This window comes from Aquarana catesbeiana, linkage group LG02, assembly GCF_042186555.1.
Source record: "Aquarana catesbeiana isolate 2022-GZ linkage group LG02, ASM4218655v1, whole genome shotgun sequence".
Lineage (NCBI taxonomy): Eukaryota > Metazoa > Chordata > Amphibia > Anura > Ranidae > Aquarana > Aquarana catesbeiana.
This window is the reverse complement of record NC_133325.1, coordinates 136044779-136066142: the sequence shown is the minus strand read 5'-3', so window position 1 is coordinate 136066142 and position 21364 is coordinate 136044779. Positions and strand designations below refer to the sequence as shown.

At 40.7% G+C, this 21364-nt stretch overlaps 1 protein-coding gene across 1 annotated transcript in view; it reads right to left on the bottom strand.

Annotated features, from left to right (window-relative positions):
* Positions 1 to 935: 935 nt before the first annotated feature.
* The window catches only part of EXPH5 (exophilin 5), a 37619-nt gene continuing 17190 nt past the window's right edge, over positions 936 to 21364 (bottom strand). Inside the window, exons 4-5 of the mRNA XM_073613493.1 lie at positions 19679 to 19799; positions 936 to 10330 (exon numbers count right to left, since the gene is read on the bottom strand). Coding sequence (XP_073469594.1) covers positions 5997 to 10330; positions 19679 to 19799 — 4455 coding nt within the window. The 3' untranslated portion in view covers positions 936 to 5996. The remainder of the gene's footprint in view (positions 10331 to 19678; positions 19800 to 21364) is intronic.

Here is a 21364-nt window from a genome sequence, read left to right as displayed (position 1 = left end):
AATGTACAATATATATGTAAAGCGCTGCATACATTGACAGCGCTATACAAGTACCTGTAATAAATAAATTAGCTTCCATTGTAACTGCTGCAGCTGTTATACTCTGGGGAACTTCTTAAATGTGAACTTGTTACCCTGAATGCCATTCGACAATAATTAATGGTGGGAATATTTTAAACGTCCCCAAAACTTGGTGACACAACCAAATAATAGGCATTTATATGGAAGCATCACTGCACTTGTCACCAGTAGCTATACCCTTGTCTAGATCTTCTACAAGAATCTCTCCTCAGCTGCAATCGGCACTGTTCCAAGTTGTATTACTTTGGTAATTTAATTTAGGGTAGCAAAGAGGGATTGGCATTGGGGAGGCAAGGAACCCAGGTCTGGAATTTACTTAAAGCTTTTAAGCCGGATAGCTACTATACTACAGTCAACAATGATCTAATTTCCGTCCATTCCACTGGGACCTTTAATATTTGTATATCATTGGATGTAGATAATAAAACGGCACACACAAAAGTACCAAGTGCAAGTTTTATTTGAGAATTACACGTTCCAATCCTAGCATACGCGTCTTACAGACAGTTTTATTTCCAAGACCAAAGTTTTCATCCACGGCTTAGAACAAACATAAAAGCACAAAACTTTTTTTTATACATTTACATTTACAAATGATACAGTAAAAAAAAAATACAAAAAATACTTTTCATTATATTACATCAATAGATAATACAAATACTTTACATGTTTTTTTTATCAAGCATTACACCCTGCTTATAAAATATATCCATACTTCAGTTCTGATAAAAATAAATATTTCTGAAAGTGCGGTCAGTTTATTTACAGCTATATACATCATTAACCATGAGTGGAGGACTCACTTGGACATTGGATTATAAATATCTGCTGACCCTAAAGTGACAAGTAGTATCTGGCTGCTGTTGTTAACACCTCCACTATCTCTAGTTTTATCCAAAAATTTTTTTTTTTTTTTTTTTTTTTTTTTAATGTAAAGACATATGCTTACTGTATGTGGCTCACCTTTCTCTTGTTCAGCCCGTGGGCTAAAAAAAAAAAAAAAAAAAAAGAGAAAAGCAATTGATTCCCCCTCCCATGCCAATAGTGTGGATATAGGAATTACCACTGCCAGGCATTGGGGTTGATTCAAAATGGACAGTGTAAAATCTGGTTGCGCTCTGCATAGAAACCAATCAGCTTCCAGTTTTTTGTTTTTTTTTGTCAAAGCTTAAAGTGATTATAAAGTCAGAAGGTTTCCATTCTATGCATTAAGATAAAAAGCCTTCTGTGTACACCAGCCCCCCTAATACTTACCTGAGGTCCTTATAGATCCAGCGATGTTACAGGAATGTCTCAGCTGCCCACGACTCTCCTCCTCATTGGCTGACAGCAGCGCGGTGCAATTGGCTTCTGCCAATCAAGGTCAGTCAGCCAATGAGGAGAGAAAGGGGGCAGGGCCGGGCCGTAGCTCCGTTTCTAAATGGACACAGGGAGCTGTGACTTGGCTCGGGTGCACCCATAGGAAGCTGCTTGCTGTAAGGGCACTCAACAGAAGAGAGGGGCTTGGAACACTGAAGAGGGACCCGAGAAGAGGAGGAGCTGGATTGCTCTGTACAAATCTACTGCACAGAGCAGGCAAGTATAACATGTTATTTTGAACAAAAAAATATAAAATAAAAAAAAAAGACTATACAATCACTTTAATTTAACAAGCAGAAGTTAGAAGCGGATTGGCTACCATGCACAGGTGAACCAGATTTTGCACTCTCCAGTTTTAGTAAATCAACTCCAATGCATCTGGCATCCACGATTCCTATGGCTTCCTGAATACAGTGGTGCTGCATCTGATAGTATACAGTCACTGTACGGCTGATGATTTAAAAATCATCTGAGCTGGATGGAAAATTAACTTTTGTCAAGCCAGGGAGGTGTTTGTAGGACCCCCATGGCTCAAAGTTTGTTCAATTCAGTCAGAATATGCCAACATTTAAAATGCAATCCTTTTCAGTCATGTAAAAGAAAACAAAACAAAAAAAAAAAAACACACACAATATGCATAGTGTTGTACTGAATCCAATAAATCTGCCAGAAAATATTTCAGACCAGTACTGGTAACCTCCATATTTCTATCCTCTCAGGGTCTCTAACTGCAGTGTAGTCTGCAGGAAGGTCTAGGATGGGGCTGTATTATCTGGCAGCACTGCCCCAATCACAAGACTGCCTCCAGAAACAGTTTGTGTGTTTATAACAATGGATTTAGAGGTTTGCCCAGATTTAATTTATAGTACATTATATCCTGTGAACCAAGGTACCAGCAGCCAGGACACCTAAATTAGTATGTGTGCCTGACCAATTCCTTAGCAGCGGGCGTATGCAGATTAGTCACACCATCTCTATATTACACAAGTAACATTTTTACAAACTTTTTCCTTTTTTTTTTTTTTTAGAGACAAATACATATGCAGTCTTTGATTCCATTGATAAAGAAAAATATAAAAGGGCTTCATTAAAAGAGATGTATCCATTTTCACCTGCATTAGCTATGACAGAGAAAGATGTTAACAAAAGACAACGTGAAGAAATGTGATCACATCCAAGTTTAAATCAAATGAAGTTAAAGCTGACCTTCACCCTCCCCACCCACTTTCCAGCATTCCACTCCTAACCCCTTACTCCCTCACAGTCGGAATTTTTTTAAACTTTTTTTTTTCCTATTACCTTTTTTTGGGGACACATCCCGCTCTTCCTGGCTTCTCATCTAGATGAAAAAGATGTATTTAATTGCCCGCAGCCTCCTGGGATACTTACATCATGCATCCGAAGAGACTCCGGGGCACACCATGTCATCAAGGGGTCTGGTTATTGCAGTGCGCCATCAGGGGGCAAGAATCTGGAATTGACAGCCAGCTGCCAACGACATAAGAGAAGATAGTGGCGTGGGACCAGGTAAGCATGTGCTGGATCACTGCAGAATATACTGGATTCACTAATCATGTAAGTTTTTGTGGATAAACCCTCCTACACACACTAAGTTTTTTTCATTCAACTCAGCGGGCTGGACGATTAAAAAAAAAAAAAAAAAAAAAAACTGACAGATCGCTGTACTACACAAGCAATGTTAGTACAGTGATCTCCCCCCTAGGTGCCACCCCCCTGCCAGAACATGCCAGTACAGCACTGGCAGCCATTGGCTGCAATCACTGATCGGATTCCGGTCGGCTGCTAGTCATGAGATGCGCTTCTGTCAGATAGGCAGCTGTACACACGGGCCGAAGGTTGTCCAGTTTCTACTGCAATGGCATGTGTACCTGCCATACCTCAGCATAAAATGGTATGGGGGGGCTGGCTAGGGTTGGGAAGTGAAGCTCCTCTTTAAAATTCTTAAAGCGAACCTGTATTTTGCCCAGTCAGGGCACGTTAAGAGGTTTGCTACATAGCTATTCTTTAGTGCTGTACTTGCCTTCGGTTAGCTCCCTCGTAGTCACACAAACCTGAACCTCATCAGAATTTTAGTATTGTTCAGTAAATATGACATGTGACCCTGCCCCCTTACTCTAACAGTGCAGCATTGGTTAACTGCCAAGGCAGTGGAACAGTCTTTTGCACTGTGCAAGCAATGCCCCAGAGCCAACCTGGAAATTACATGTGAATTTTTTGGTCGACTCTGGCAGGCGAACGGGGACACACTGACTCTTTAAGGTGCTCTTTTTATACCATATTATGTTACTGACCTTTTTGCCAATTAACCCAATTAGTTAAAAAAATGTTCTTCCAGCTCTTCCTTGTTAGTACCACTTTAACGTGGCTCTACAGACTGAAAGTTTTTTTACCATCATGCATTCTATGCATGAAGGTAAAAAAACTTTCAGTCTGCAGCTCCCCCCTCAGCCCTCCCTTATACTCACCGATCCCAATCCAGCAATGTGCACAAAAGCAGACGCTCTCCCGGGTATCTCTCTCTCCTTATTGGTTTCCGCTGCGATCAATCGCACTCATTGAGAAGGGAGCGGGGCCGAGCAGGGTTCTGTGTGTCACAAACAGAGGAGGCTTGGGAGCGAGCACGGACGAGTGCCCCCAGAGCAAGCAGCTTGCTCTGGGGGCACTCAGCAGGGGGGAGGGGCCAGGAGCACCTGCGGGGGACCTGAGAAAAGCAGGATCGGGGCTGCTCTCTGCAAAACTATTACACAGAGCAGGTAAGTATAACAGGTTTGTTTTTAAAAGAAAAGTTTGAACCTTTACAAACACTTACATTTGCCAGCTTTTAGTTGCCCTGTCCCAACTTTTTTGAGACATGTTGCTGCAATCAATTTCAAAATGACCTTATTTTTTTATTTAAAATGGTACATTTGCTCAGTTTAAACATTTTATTGTGAATAAAATATTGGTTTCTGAGATTTGTAAATCATTGCATTCTGTTTTTATGTGCATTTTACACATTGGGACCAAATTTTTGAAATTGGGGTTGTACACTTAAAGTGATTGTTATTTTTTAAAAAAACAAAGCTTTACAAACATATCATACTTGCCTCCACTGTGCAGCTCGCTTTGCATAGTGTGGCCCCGATCCTCAATTTCTGGGGTCCCTGAGCGACTCCTCCCCATATCAAATAACCCCCTAGGAAAGTGCTCTCCCGGGGGGGGGGGGGGGGGGGTTACCTTCCGGGCACACCCTCAGAGTCCAGCATTTGCATCCATAGACACGAATGCCGGACTCTGCCCCCCCCCCCCCCCGGTCACTGGATTTGATTGACAGCAGCGGGAGCCAATGGCTGCGCTGCTATCAATCTATCCAATCAAGTACCGAGAACCCTGGGCAGAGGGACAGCGTGTCCTTGCCGTTGGAAATTCCCGGGCTCAGGTAAGTAAAACGGGGACTGTTATATTGAATGGTCTGGTGACATTGTCTCTTTAAAAATAGTATGCATATAGGCACTTGACAATTGCAAAAAAGTTTTACCTAGCTAGAGATTGATCATGCTTTAGCACAGTGGTCTCCAAACTGCAGCCCTGGGGCTGGATGTGGCCCTTTGCTTGCCAATATTTGGCCATCATTCCTGCCACTGACACCAACAATGGGGCATAATTCCTGCCATTGACACGAACAATAGGGCACTATTTCTTTCACTGACACAAACAATGGCGCATATTTGCTTCCACTGAAAACAAAAATGGGGCACTATTCCTCCCAATGGCCCCAACTATTTCTCCCCCTAATACCAAAGATCGGGCATTGTTTGCTCCCACTGGGCACAGTCTGGCCCCCCTCAAGTCTGAAGAACAGTAAATTGGCTCTTTCTTTAGAAAGTCTGGAGACCCCTGCTTTAGTAAAACAGTATCAAAAATGCATTTCAATGAAAAAAACAAACACAAAACAAAAACATACCAAGGGACTGAAAATATGTGCCTAGAGCTGATGCGTTGACCCTTGTTTCATGATAAATGGCTTTGCATTTCATCATTACTCAGAGGTTCCAGTAGCCATCAGAAAAAACAAAACCTTTCCTGCTGGGCTGTGGCTTTAAATTGTTCATTTTTGGAGGTATACCTCACTACGCATATCTCACCAGCACCAATAAGATGTATAAAATGTGTAAATTAACTGTTTTTTTATGTGAGTGTATGTCAGGTTTTGCCATTCACCAGCACAGGTAAAGGGACCGGTTACAAAAAGCGCATGGCATAGCTCCCTAAAATTTGCAAATCACAAGAATGGGATTGATACTTTCATATTTCTTTTACTTATCTTGCTTAAAACCTAAAACCATAACTGGCACCCTCTTTATGCTATATATTTCTTGAAATATACATATGTAGTTGGGATTTAGAAGAAGCTACTGTACCTTCCAAATTGCACTTTAATAAAACAAATTATTGTCAAAACGTTACTATATCAAAATTATTTTACACATATTGTCATGTAAAGCCAGTGTCTGAAAAAAGCAGCAATACTGTGTCGGTTCTAATCCTGAAGGACTTCACAATTCAGATTCTTTGTCGTTTTCATTCAAGTAATATTCATCATCAGTTGTTGTATCAGTATCAGATTCTGAATTGGGAGGGACCACGCCCTCATATATATTTAGAGTCCCTTTGAGATCATCATCAGGCTTACAGCCTGTTTCATAAGAATCCTCATTCCTCAAGGAGTTTGGATTTTTTAGAAAACTTGGCCTCCATAACCTGCCTTCAGTGAGTGATCTCTTTACATTGTTTAAAAGTGCTTCCTGTTGCTCCTTTCCAAAAATTCCATAGTCAACAGCCTTAGCAGTGTATACAGGGGTTTTTTCATTGCCCGTACTGCTATCTTGCCAATTATCATTCTCATCAATAATCTCAGCTGAATGTATCCTGTTACGTGTACCATTGTCACAGATGCCTGAAGGATTCCTGCCTTTCATATTCCCACCATAACTTTTCGAAGAAAAATTTCCATCACTTTTTCTTCTGATCTCAATCTCTTCCTCTTTGTAATCATGATTGATGCTTTTCAAACTTTTGGAGCGATACATATTGGAAGATTGAGAAGTTCTGCCCTCAGCTAAGCTTCTCTGTTTATAATAATGTCTGTCTGCATATGAAGAATAATTGCCCTTTGGTGAATAAAACACAGATGGTGAATCAACGTCAGACTGCCCAATACATTCACCAAATGATTCACTTGACTGAGAGTTGCTGTTTTCTCTTTGTCCATTGTTGTCAAAGGAAAAAGTAAATCTCTTGGCATTTATAGGTTTCATTTTCTTCTGGACAAATTCAGAGTTGTAAGATGGTCTAGTAGCATAAGGCTGGCTTTGAGATTGGTTACCGAGTTTGGTTTCCATGCTTGGTGAGGTGTCTCTTGCATGGTGTGATTCACGTCTATTTAAACTTTTTGATTTATAGAACGATGGAATATCTTCTCTGTAAATAACTCCACCTCCAAAGGAATCTTTATTGGACAAACGGTCTTCTTTTTCCACACAATTATGGATATTATTCATCTGCCTTTCCTGAAAGTCAATTGAATTGCAACCTCCAGTAAAATGAAGATTATCGTAACCAAACGTTGGTGATAAAATGACATCCTGCAATTCTGGAGTTACAGGAAATGAGTTTTCTCTTTTCGAATATACGTTACATCTGTTACGTGCCATAGCAACATCATTCTCAAGAATACTTCTCTCCAAATCCTGGAGATTACATTTCCTATTGGGTAACGTGTAGGAAGTATTTTGGTTATGCCGGGGTGAAGTCCTTGTAGTACTATATTCATTTCGGTTTGTGGAATTTCTTTGTATCTGTAAGTCATTACCTCTGTGACCACAACCACTCTGGGAGATATGCAAAGAACTAAACTGGTCCTCCAAATTGAACTGGTCTGTCAAATTAAAATCAGTTGGAGTAATTTCTGCACCAGGAAAGGGTGTGCTGTTCTTACTTATTAGATTAGTTTGCAAAGGAATGAGATTGAAATTTAAAAGATGCTGTTGGCTTAAAGGAGTTTCTCCTGAATCCAGTTCTTTGGTCAATACATTTTCAGGCATACAATGGGACGGTGATATTTTTTCCTTATTTTGGTAACTGAAGTCATGTTTTTCTTCAGCTTCTGAGCACCTATTTAATATCCTCTCCAAAAGAGCACTGGGAGCTCGACTAGTTTCAAGAGTCTGATCAATGTTTTTCAAGTTGTTCTGGGATACATCTGACAGTCTTTTAGAAAATTTACGAGGTAAGGTGTAATAGATTGAAACAACCTTATGATATTCAACAGTATCAACATCAGGCTTTGAGGAATCTGTGTAACACGTTTCATAAATTTTAGTTCTTTCTGTTACTCCTTCAGAAGTGTATGTTTTAGATGTCTGTTGAATTTCAGAAATGGTGTTGATTTCAACAGATGGGATATCATCAGATATATTTTCACAAGTATAAATGTTTGGCTTCAGCCCACCTCCAGAAAATGGGGGGTTGGTGTCCTCTTTGGTATTAACACTCTTTTTGTATGGCTCTGGTGCCAGACGCAACTGCTTTTTATGTAGGTTTGAGGACTTTTTATCTGCGTCGTCCTTTCTTTGTAAATTCTCCTCCACAATCTGCCTGTTGGGAATGATGGTTATGCTTTGAATTCTGGGAGGCTCATTGATTTCAGTTATCTTGCTAGTTCTTTGTGGATTCAAATGGTTTTGGGACATTTCCTTTACAGTTTCTACATTTTGTGTTCCTCTATCAATATCTTGTTGATTTGTTACTGAAATAAACACACTGTTTGACCCATCAGTTTCACTATGTTCCTTAGGAGTTTGTACTGTTTTGGAAAATGATCTATTATTATTTGTATCAGCTCCACGCTGGACATAATTTGGCCGATTATTAACATACAATGCTTTATACCTTTGATATAGGTCTAAATTAGGAGGATCAGTCTCTGGCATATGTAAGGCTTTTGTACCATCAATTTCTGTTACAGTGTCTGTCAAGAAGGATACCCTTTCCAGCAATGGGATATCTTTTTCTTTTGATGTTCTGTCAATTTCTGGATCAAAAGAACATGTATTTACCATTTCTAGAGAATCCGAAGTTATGAAGTTTGAATCTTCAATCTGGCTTGTGAAATTCTGGGAACTGAAGTTGTTTCCTGAACACATTATTTGTGCTTTATCAGACAGTTTTGTGTTGGACACAGTGGTTAAGGAGCCATTTTTGATTGTTGGGGAACTGTCATCTGTGTAATAGCATTGCTCATTTTTCTTATCAATTAAATCTGGAAGTGAAGATGCATTTCTTTTCTGATGCTTCAGCATATCTGACCTATACCCTTCAAAGTTATTGTCCTTTGAACCCCGTCTTGAGTTAAGCATTAAAATTCTTTCAGCAATATCAGTGGAGAGGTTTTTTGAAGTTGTATCACTCCCAACAATGGGTTTTGAAGATGTAAACACATTTGTAACAGAAGAATAATCTCCCTTTATATTATTAGGTTCAAATAAATGTTTAGAACTTTGAAATGAAAATGTTGCTTTGTCCTGGTTAGTGAACAAAGGTCCAGTATAAGACAAATGTTTTTGTAGAGATAGAAGAGAAGTGTCTTTTTGATTACTGTTGCCAACTAGTCTCAAGTCTTCAGCAGTGGATGAAAAATTCACTGTAGATGGAAGTGAAGCCTTTGGAACATCAACTTCCATGGGCTCCAATTCCGATAGGCCACCAGAATGTGTCTTGACAGGTTCTTTTGTTTTGTTTTCAATTTTATGTGTCATTGTGAAGCCTACTGGAATGTTCTGACCCACATCCAAATTCTCTCTAAAATGTTCAGTGTCGACTGCTGACATATCTATTTTAGGAGAGATGTTCTCTGTTTGTGAATTCAAAGCATGTGGATCAGATATATTGCTTGTGAAAATAAAGTCTGCTACTTGATCCTGTAAGTTACAAACATTATCTAGTGCTGGATGTTCATGTAAAACTTCTATAGGTTCTGTATCCTTGTCTGTTTTAGTCCTAGCACAAGAAGGTGGCTGGCTTGTGACTTTGTTTAACATAAAAGAATTTTCCTTGTTCTCTTCCTCCCAGTGGCTGTTAGTTTGTGTCACATATTTGGTTATGGATCCATGGCCACCAGAGTCTGTTGTGTAATATCCAGTGGGGCATTGATCTGAACTGTTTTGAGATGATCTACCTGTCAAGTCAATTTGATAGTTGAGTTTATGGAAATCAGAGCCCGAAGAAGTAACTCTGTTGGAATTGTAAAGATTAAATATTCGATTTTGCTGAGAAGTGTTACCGCAATTTGTAAGATCCAGAGCAGACTGTGTTCGGAAAGGTCTTCCGGACACCTCAGGGTGGCTAGAAGCTGATGATGTATTCCATCTGATTGAGGTGATGGGTATCCTCCTTGGCTTGTGATGTTTGATCCACTCTTGTTTTAAGCTCGCCGATGGTAGATCCAAGCTGCTTGAAGAAAATTTCCCAGAGATGGGTACAAAACCTGGTGGTTTACAGTGGGTGTCAGAGCACAAAGAGGGGCTTTTATCATAGATACTCTTTCTGTAAGCCTCTGATTGTGATGTTGATTGATGCCTGATTGAGTACATTTCGTAAAACCTCCTTGGCTGGTATGTGGCGTGGGTGGTATGCATATCTCCCAAAGAGACTTTTTTTCTTTCATTATGAGAGGATAAAGTGCTGTATTCTTTCCTTGAGTCTGATGTATGGTGATGTGAACTTTCCATGCTGTACGTATTGCCATATTTATAAGTTGATGCTATGCTAGTTCTCGATGGGTGGCTGCAACTTTGTTCTTGGGCAAGTTTTTGGTCCAGATCTCCTAAAACTAAATATACAAAATGGTTAATGTGCATCCTACCATAATAATTTGAACATTATCATTTTTTATCATTTTTAGTCTTTATGCATTTTTTAGCTATATTTGCCATTCAGCTAATGTAACCAAGATCAGCTTAAGTTAAAGAGACCCTGTGATTAGAAAAAAAAAGAAAAAACTGCTGCAGGTTTACAGTGAAGGCACCTAGGAATATCTGCGCATACCAACAGTACCCTCTACATTCCTGCTTGCACAGCCTGACAGGCAAATCCTCAGCACTTTCAGGTAGCGTCTGAGTATGCCACTACCTCCTGTACTGCTCACATTCAAACTATCCCATTGCTATGTTGGACTGCCAGGGGAAATAGGCATGAAGCAGCGGACTGGGCTCATCACCACAGGGAAGTTTTGCCTGACATACTGGCCAGGGATTTGGCAGATTTTTTAAGGCTTAGTAGGTGCCAAGTTGGTGGCTGGAGCGTTTTTTTTTTTTTGACAGGTTCTTTTCAAGGTGTAAAAGAAACCCAATTTGGTTTATATTTTTTAACTACATATTTTAAGCCATATTTTCTATTTTAAACACAGGGCTGTGGCTCTGTAACAATGTGCAGCAACTGTGTTTTACTGCTCTAACTATATCCACGCAAGTCAGATCACACCTATATAATCTGTTGGACATCCCATTAGAAAACCATGAGCATTTCTATATACAATCAGAGAGGTTATTTAGTAGGATTTTATGGGCGCCAGGCAAAAAAAATGTAAACAAACATCAAGATAAAAAGTATAAATGACATTTTATTGAACACAAAGTTTAGAAATTATTATGCTGGCTATGCATAATATAGAACAAACAGCGATACATATCAACATAAAGAATAGGGGGTCACTCAGCACTATAGTCCCGACATGTTTCACCCGTTGGTGCTTCCTCAGGGGATATGTGTTGAGCGACCAAGCTGGATATGTCACTGCATAGAGTAAAATACAATTAGAAGCCATTCAAATATTAACCAAAAATATATAATTAAAGAAAAAAAGAGAAAGAAAAATGTTAGCGACTGTCCAAAGCTAAATTATTATATACAGAGGCGCACCCACTAAATGGGCTATGTCAGCTGCTCGAGCGCCCGCCCCTCCTTCTCCATTACCACCCTCCGGCTGTTTTTACACACATCCCATTCCCTACACTATCTCTCCCCTTTTGTCCATTTCTGGTCCCTTCTCTCCCCCCCCTTTTTTGTTCCCCTTTTCTTACTATCCACACCCCATTCTTTTTCCTTTTCTTTCCCCTTTGGTTCTTTTCCTCTCATCTTTTCCCTTTCCTTTCTTTTCTCCTCTGCATCCTCCCCCCCTTCTTTCTTCCCTCCATCCCCCCCCCCCCCCCCCCGTTCCCTGACTATTCCACCCTTCAACCTTTCCATCACCATTCCACTCACATTATTTTCTTATGTGGCAGACATTGGTCTCATGGCCCTTACCTGGGCCCACCCAGGCCAACTCTCCCCAATACAGCACAATGTCCGTTTTCCTACGTCTGGTTTCATCTTTACAGCAGGTAACTATTCAATAGTGGGCAGTTGAATAATTTAGCTTTGGACAGTCGCTAACATTTTTCTTTTTTTTTCTATTTTTCTTTAATCATATATTTTTGGTTAATATTTGAATGGCTTCTAATTATATTTTACTCTATACAGTGACATATCCAGCTTGGTCCCTCAACACATATCCCCTGAGGAGGCCCCAACAGGTAAAACATGTCGGGACTATAGTGCTGAGTGACCCCCTATTCTTTATGTTGATATGTATCGCTGTTTGTTCTATATTATGCATAGCCAGCATAATCATTTTTAAACTTTGTTTGTGTTCAATAAAATGTCATTTATACTTTTTAATCTTGATGTTTGTTTAAATTTATTTGCCTGGCGCCCATAAAATCCCACTAAATAACCTCTGATTGTATATGCTAATCAGGGATGGTGGCGCCCTTTTTTTTGACACTGTCACCTATCCATACCAACCATGAGCATTTCTATGTTGTCTGCCGCTTTAGGGATATAACATCCTCCATTCTTCTGGAAAGTCTTTACACAAGATTTTCAAAAGTTGTCTGTGGGAATTTGTGCCCATCCAGCCACAAGAGTATTTGTGAGGTCAGGTACTGATGTTGAACAACAAGACCTGGCCCTCAATCTGCATTCCTGACAATATGATCAAATCTAAGAATTCTCAAAGAGACACATGTATCCTCGATTTATTTTAAAGTGATATTGAAGTCAGTTTTTTTTGTTGTTTAAAATTAACAAACATGTTATACTTACCTGCTAGGTGAAGTAGTTTTGCACAGAGCAGCCCAGATCCTCCTCTTCTCGGGTCCCCCATTGGCACTCCTGGCCCCTCCCTCCTGCCGAGTGCCCCAACGGCAATCGGCTTGCTATGGGAGCACCCGAGCTGAGCCGCTGCTCTGTGTGTCCATTTAGACATTCAGGTCCCGCCCCCTTTCTGTCCTCATTGTCTCAATGCCTTTGATTGACAGCAGCGGGAGCCAATGACGCACTTCTGCTGTCTCAGCCAATGAGAAGGAAGAGTCCCGGACAGCCAAGACTCCTATGCAAATTCGCTGGATCTAGATGGGGCTCAGGTAAGTATTAGGGAAGCTGCTATACACAGAAGGTTGTTTATCTTAATGCATACAATGCATTAAGATAAAAAAATCCCTTCAGCCTCTAGAACTGCTTTAATTAAATCAAATGATTCGCTCAAAATTGCTCTGATTGGTCTGGATGAAAAAACAGATTAAATGTATGGCACATCAAACAATCTTTTTGATCTTACAATCATATTTTTCTCCTAGACAGTAAATTGATTGACAAGACAATTGTATACAGAATCATTCTGTATTTGGTCTCTATTTGTATGCAGCACCCTTCACTGAAAACACCTAATTTATACATCAACACACCCTGTTAAAATGTCAGGTTTCTGTGATGTAAAAAAATGATACAAAGATAAATAATTTCAGAACTGTTTCCATCTTTAATGTGACCTATAAACTGTACAACTCAGTTGAACAACAAAAAACTGAAATCTTTAGGTGGAAGGAAGTAAAAATAAAAAAATAAAATAATATGGTTGCATAAGTGTGCACACCCTTAAACTAATACTTTGTTGAAGCACCTTTTGATTTTATTACAACACTCAGTCTTTTTGGATATGAGTTTATCAGCATGGCACATCTTGACTTGGCAAGATTTGCCCACTCTTCTTTGCAAATACACTCCAAATCTGTCAGATTGCGAGGGCATCTCCTGAGCACAGCCCTCCTCAGATTCCCCACAGATTTTCAATTGAACTCAGGTCTGGGCTCTGGCTGGGCCAATCCAAAACTTTAATCTTCTTCTGGTGAAGCCATTCCTTTGCTGATTTGGATGTAGATCTCATCTACACTGGTGGCCAGTGTAAATCCCTCCTTACATTGGTGGTTACTGTGAATGCTCCGATTACATTAGTAATCAGTGTAAATCCCCATTACATTAGTGGTCAATGTAAATCCACATTACATTGGTGGTCAATATAAAAACTCCTCTTTATATTGGAAATTGGAAAAAAATCCAAACTTGCATTTGTGGTCAAATCCTCCCTTACATTGGTTGTCCATGTAGAAGCCCTTTTAAATTGGTGGCGAGTGTAAATCCCCCCCCCCCCCCCTTACATTGGTGGCCAGTGTAGAATCCCCCCTTTATTGTCAGTTGATGTAAAATCCCCCATTACATTGGTGATCAGTGTACATTTCCTTTTACATTGGTGGTAAGTGCAAAATTGCCCTTACAGCGGTGTAAATCCCCCTAACATTGGTGGTCGGTGTAATAGTGTCACCTTACATTGATGGTCAGTACAAAACCTCCTCAACAATGGTTGTCAGTGTAAATTCTCCCTTACACTGGTAGTTGGTGTAAATGCTCCTATTACATTGGTGTCAGTGTAGAAATCCCTCTCGATAATGGGGTGTGGTGTAAAATCCCCCGTTACATGGTGGTCAGTGCAAATTCCCCTTCACATTGGTGGTCCGTGTAAATCCCCCCTCACTTTGGTGGCGATTGTAATTTCCCATTACATTAGTGGTCAGTGTACAATCCTCCACTATATACTTGCCAAAGATTCCCAGCTTTGCTCTACATGATTCAGAATTTGTCAAAGTGTACTGCCTCCTAACTAATCCCATCATCCCACCGATCCCATCAACCCCCCAGCATTGCACTGATCAAATGCCCCCCTAACATTGCCACTGATCCCAGGAGTCCTAGGATCCCTGGGAGTTTTCCGTCTATTGATGGGTCCCTTCCCTGCCCAGTCCATGGTGTGCAGGCAGTGAGGAGATTATGTGCACTAACCTCTTGCAACAAATCATTGAGCAGTAATAATGTTCAGTACCCTCTTGCAACCAATTAGTGAGTGGTAAGGATGTCTAGTAACATCTAGCAACCGATCAGTGAGCAGTATTGATGTACAGTAATCTCTAGCAACCAAACAAGCAGAAGTCATGTGCTGTAACTGCTATCAAATAATCAGTAAGCCATGGATCTGTAGCTGTACTGGCACGTTCAAGTTTTAATCACAGTACACGTGACCACCCAATACCCGAAACTTTAATAATAAATTAAAACTATCCACAATGCGTAATAAAAAAAGTGAGCAGCCAAGGAAAAGAAAACATGTGAAAATAATTATGTTCATGTGATGATGCTATAAATCACTGGTCATCAAACACATAATACAGAACGTTACACACCCCTCAAGCCACAGAGTTGTTCCATGCTCAGCACTGCAGAAAACATTTTTATTTGTTGCCGTTCAGCTGCTATTCTAATGGGACAGCAGTCCCTCCTAGACTAACTTAGATAAAAAGGAATGTATGAGTCACTGTCATAATATTGCTCTTGTACTAGATTTACCAATTATAGCACAGAGCCTGGATTTGCAGAGGCTGGGAAATAGAATAATTCACAGGGGAATTACAAAAGTCGTGCAGGAGCTGCAAATGCAAAATATACACTATTTTCTTGATTGAATGCAACTATCGTTAATCGTACCCTTAGAGAAAAAAGTGGAGGAGATGTGATGGAAACTTTTTCCCATTACAAAAAAATAATAAAGTGTGCAAGTAACTATTAAAGCCGCATTCCAGGCAAACCTCAAAATACACAAGTGAGCAAATCTGCCAAAGGATGTGCAATTCTGTCCAGCCAATTTTGTACTTAATACATCACTGCCATACAGCACAGCCAGAAACGTGATACTACTTTTTTCCAAGCGTAAAACTGCACCTACAGCCCTCCATTCAGCAGTTCCCAAACCAGCGAGATACACATTACCAAAAGTATTGGGACACCTGCCTTTACACTCACATGAACTTTAATGGCATCCCAGTCTTAGTCCGTAGGGCTCAAAAATGAGTTGGCCCCCCCTTTGCAGCTATAACAGCTTCAACTCTTCTGGGAAGGCTGTCCACAAGGTTTAGGAGTGTGTCTATGGGAATGTTTGACCATTCTTCCAGAAGCGCAATTGTGAGGTCAGGTACTGATGTGGATGAGAAGGCCTGGCTCGCAGTCTCTGCTCTAATTCATCCCAAAGGTGTTCTATCGGGTTGAGATGCAGGTCAATCAAGTTCCTTCACTCCAAACTCGCTCATCCATGTCTTTATGGACCTTGCTTTGTGCACTGGTCCAAATCATTTGTTGGAGAGGGATTATGGTATGGGGTTGTTTTTTTAAGGGTTGCGCTTGGCCCCTCAGTTCCAGTGAAGGCAACTCTTAAGGCGTCAGCATACCAAGACATTTTGGACAATTTCATGCTCCTAACTATCTGGGAACATTTTGAGGATGGCCCCTTCCTGTTCCAACATGACTGTGCACCAGTGCACAAAGCAAGGTCCATAAAGACATGGATAAGCAAGTTTTGGGTGGAGGAACTTTACTGGCTGAGTCCTGACCTCAGCCCAATAGAACACTTTCGGGATAAATTAGATCGGAGACTGCGAGCCAGGCCTTCTCATCCACATCAGTGCCTGCCCTCATAAATATGCTTCTAGAAGAATGATCAAACAATCCCATAGACACACTCCTAAACCTTGTGGACAGCCTTCCCAGAAGAGCTGAAGCTGTTATAGCTGCAAAGGGTGGGCCAACTCAATATTGAACCCTACAGACTGATGCCTCGTACACATGTTCCGTTTATCGTAAGACAAATCGTTCGCATTTTGTTGCAAAAAAATAATATCGAATACAACAGTGCAAAATGTGCTCTGCCAAAAGTAAGATTTTTGTCATACGATTCTGGAAAAACCTTCCGCTGTGCGTAGCTACGTTATTTGAAATGATGTCAAATACGTGTGATCCTTGTGTCCTTCTGGTTTATTTTCGCGTTTCCGATCATGCGTGGTTTTTGTCTATCGATTTTTAGCGGACGCTTACTGTAACTGATTAAACGATTGTCGTACGATGGGCTGTCGTCCGAGCAAAGTTTTCGTGTTTGTCCCTTCATATTTTGTTAGACAGTCGTGATCGGCTGTCGAAAGCTGTGTACTAACAATCAGATTATCGAACGATCAATCTGAAAACGATTTTTATCATCCGATAATCGGAACCTGTGTACGAGGCATAAGGCTGGGATGCCATTAAAGTGCGTGTAAGGGCAGGTGTCCCAATACTTTTGGTAATATAGTGTATATACAATGAAGCTGCACACTAGCTTGTCAAACTCTCAACTGGCCCAAGGGTTCTTTAGCCCTTCTGAATACAAGATCACACTTCAGACTAATGCCTAGTACACATGATGAGAAAAATCAATCAAAGCGATTGTCCTATAATCTGATCGGCAGTACACATCTTTCGAGAATTGATCATGACAGTTCATCTGAATGTATTCAGGAGGCACAATCATGAAAACAGTATTTATCAAAAAAAAAAAAAGTCCGAAGACTAAGACCACCTATGTTCAGAAATGAAAAACAATACATTACAATACAACACATTACATCACTTCCAAAGTTGTATTTTATCATAACCTTTTGGTTTTAAATATGAGACTAGCATGAAAAAAAAACCCCCAAAAAAACAAGCAATCATTTGTCCGATAGTCATCGTGTGTACAAAGCTTAATTCGTCATAGGAACACATGCGCTGGGTCGGCTGGAATCAGTGGCAGGTGAGTGTAAGACTGGCTGGGCATAGGGGACTATCGTACACTTTAAAGAATACAGTATAGTCATCTCTGCACCTATAGAATGCGGATTGAATAATAATGGAGCAGCAACACACACATAAGCGATTAAGTTTGTTTCTTCTGCTCTCTCCCTCCGTCTGTTGGCACCTACTGCTGCCCCTATCTCTCAAAGTCTGAGGGCTGCTTTGTAATGGATGGCGGGAGGTTCATGTCAAGGCAGATTTGGTTTAAGTGGTTGTAAAGGCAGAAGGTTTATCTTAATGCATTATGTATTAAGATAAAAAGCCTTCTGTGTGCAGGAGCCCCCCTCAGCCCCCCTAATGCTTGCATGAGGTCCATCTAGATCCAGCGATATTGCACAAGAGACTCGGCTGTCTGTGACTCTCCCTCATTGGCTGAGACAGCAGCACGGCACCATCGGCTCCCGCTGCTATTAAAGTAATTGAGCAAATGAGGAGAGAAAGGGGGCAGGCTGAGCTGTGACTAGGTTGTGGCTTTGTGTTTGAATGGACACAGAGAGCTTTGGCTCGCCTCGGGTGCCCCCATAGCAAGCTGCTTGCTGTGGGGGCACTCAACAGGAGGGAGGGGCCAGGAGCATCAAAGAGCGACCCAAAAAGAGGAGGATCTGGGCTGCTCTGTGCAACACCACTGCACAGAGCACGTAAGTATAACATGTTTGTTATCTTTAATTGAAAAAAAAAAACAAAAAAAAACAGACTTTAGTATCACTTTAATTTTATTATTATTAAATACATTTACAACCACATTATATTGTATTTTTGCCCAGAGTTCAGCTTTAAAGATCCCCCCAAAGATCCTGTTCCTTTAAGGCATGAATAACAGCACAGTGCTTGTGCTGTGCAATTCTTCTATTACTAACTGATAATAAACCTGGTTGATCCTGCCAGTTCCTGAGTCCCCCTGCCTCTGCTGACCACGATAATCATGGCTGCTGAGCCCAGACTACCGTGGTCGGTTTATGTGCCTCGTTATCCGCAGCTTTGTTCTCTCCTATGACAGTCCCCCCCCCCCCCATCAGCATGAGATCAATTTCAATGTATGCCATGCAGATATGCAGCCATTAACAATAGTGTAAGTGTTTATTAGAAATGAAAAGTCGAAATACCGTTTCACACCACAGCTGTGCGGTCACGTGATCCCCCTGTGCTGGCCGGCTTCAATCTATGGAGAGAAGCAGGAGGGGCCGAGATTCCCCTCTGCTGGCTTACGTCACAGGGGAATCTTGGCCCTTCCCACTTCTCTTTGTAGATTAAGGCCGGCAAGCACAGGGAGATCACGTGACCACACAGCTGTGGTGTGAAACGGTATTTCGCCTTTTCATTTCTAACAAACACTTACACTATTGTTAATGGCTGCATATCTGCATGGCATACATGTAAAGTCATAGTGACATAGTGACTTTACAAACACTTTAACACTGTTTATCAGTGATGGTGAACCTTGGCACCCCAGATGTTTTGGAACTCCATTTCCCATGATGCTCATGCACTCTGCAGTGTAGTTGAGTATCATAGGAAATGTAGCTTCAAAACATCTGGGGTGCCAAGGTTCGCCATCACTGGTTTAGCAGCTTAAGGCAGGCCATAGATGATGCAGCTTTCTTTCCTGCAAACACCGTGATTGCGTATATAAATCCAACATGCTGCTTGGATGGATCGACTTGGGTACAATCAGCCTGCCTATAGATGGTTCGAATCTCGGCTGGTTTATCAGAAACCTGCCAAGATTCTAATCATCTATGGCCGGCTTTAGACTGTTCCAAACTATGTTCAGACTAACTTGTTGTGTTCATTAACAGTGTTTAATAGTGACTGGTTGAGAACAATTGCTCTTAGTTTACCTTGGTTGTAAAAATCTGTAAATGATAAAACTTTCAATAAGAAGATTTGGAAAAAAATATTTACAAGCCAGTATTGTCATTTTTCCAGAGGGCAGAAGTCCAAAAGATAATGTTGTGTGAAAATTGCTAAGCAGCATTAATCCTGGAAGCTGTTCCAATCTAAGCAGGTACAAGCTGATTTCTCTGGTTTGGTGTAAAATAATAAACAATTTGCAGTTTTCTAATGCATAACTACTTTCTTTATAACAGATGATGTTAAAATGTCCCCTCCTTACCTTGGAAAGCTTCTCTCTGCAGCTGCACATCAGACGGGATATTTTGATTCACTTTTTTCTGATGGGACTCAAAAAAGCTGGCAATCTGTTTTACGCTTCTTGCTGACTGGTAGATTTCAAACTGCAACAGAGGAATATAAAAGGAAACATGATAAAATCAGTCAACTATTTAGGCTCCATTCACACTAGTGCCATTTCAGGTGCGACTTGAGTCGCACAGAATCACATGACAATGGAAAATCACATTGTTTTTAATGATGCCCATTCACATCAATGCAACTAAGCATGGTGTGATTTTGGAAAATGTTCCTGTACTACTTTGGTGTCATTCCAGCATGATTTTGGCCCCATAGAATATGCCAGCCACATCCAAGTTGCACTACATAATTGCACCTAAAATTGGATCAAAATCATATGGCACCAGTGTGAACCTCACCTTAATGTTCAGACACCATAGTCTTATAGACCCCAGATCTCTCCATAACCTGTCACATGCCTATTGCCGTCACACGGATGTTTACATTCCTTGTGACAGCAATAAATGCGATAGAAAATAAATTACAGCAAAAATAAAATAAATTATTAATTCAAAAAAATTGTAAGGTGCCCCTATCCCCCCATGCCCAAAGGCGAGCGCATGCATCAGTCCGGCAGACATGAAAACAGTGATGGTCCCATAAGTGAGGTATCACCGCGAACGTTAGATCATGGGCAGTAATTCTAGCACTGGACCTCCTCTGTAATTCTAAAGTGGTAACCTATAAAAGGCTTTTAAAGCATCGCTTATGAATAGTAAAATTTATGTTTGTCACTGTTGCACGGGTATGCACAATTTTAAAGTGCGATGTGTTTGTTATCTATTTACTTGGCGTAACATCATCTTTTATATTTTACAAAAAAATTAGGTTATGTATTTTTTTTTTTTTGCATTAATATTAAAAAAAGTGTTCTTTTTTTCCCAAAAAATTGCATTTGAAAAACCTCTGCGCAAATACGGTACTGTGTGATATACAAAAAATTAGCAAAAAACCACCAATTTATTTCCTAGGGCCTCTGCTTTAAAAAAAAAAATATATATATATATACTGTTTGGGGGTTCTAAGAAATTCTCTAACAAAAATACTGATTGTTACATGTAAACAAGAAGTGCCAGAAAAGGCCTGGAGCTGAAGTGGCTATATTATGCCTTGTTTCCACTGAGCGGATCGGTTCGGTATGGTACGCTATTTTGGGTGTTTCCATTATGAAAGCAGCCCATACAACCGAACCGTTCCATTCAGGGTCCTGCTTCAGATGTGGGGCCATAGAAAATGGAACGGTTCGGTTAGGGCGGAGCTACGATACATTCCACTGATTGGCTGACAGAAAACCCTCCGCTGTGCTATGCTGAGGCATTTTTTCTAAACCCTGTATGGCCCCTTGTGGTCCCACTTGCAGTGGAAACGCTCACCAGAATAGACCAGACCATTCTAGGCCATTCAAACTGTACCGGCCCGGCCCGGCCCGAACTGATCCCCTCAGTGGAAACAAGGCATTATTGACCAAGAACCTTCTTTATAGATTTATCATTCACTACTATAAGCTTAAAGAATTTTGTGCTTTTTTGTGCTCTGGCATTTTTATTGCATTTTTGTGAGCTTTTTCGAGCATAAGCGTTTTTGTTCCACAAACCCTCCCCTCATCTTT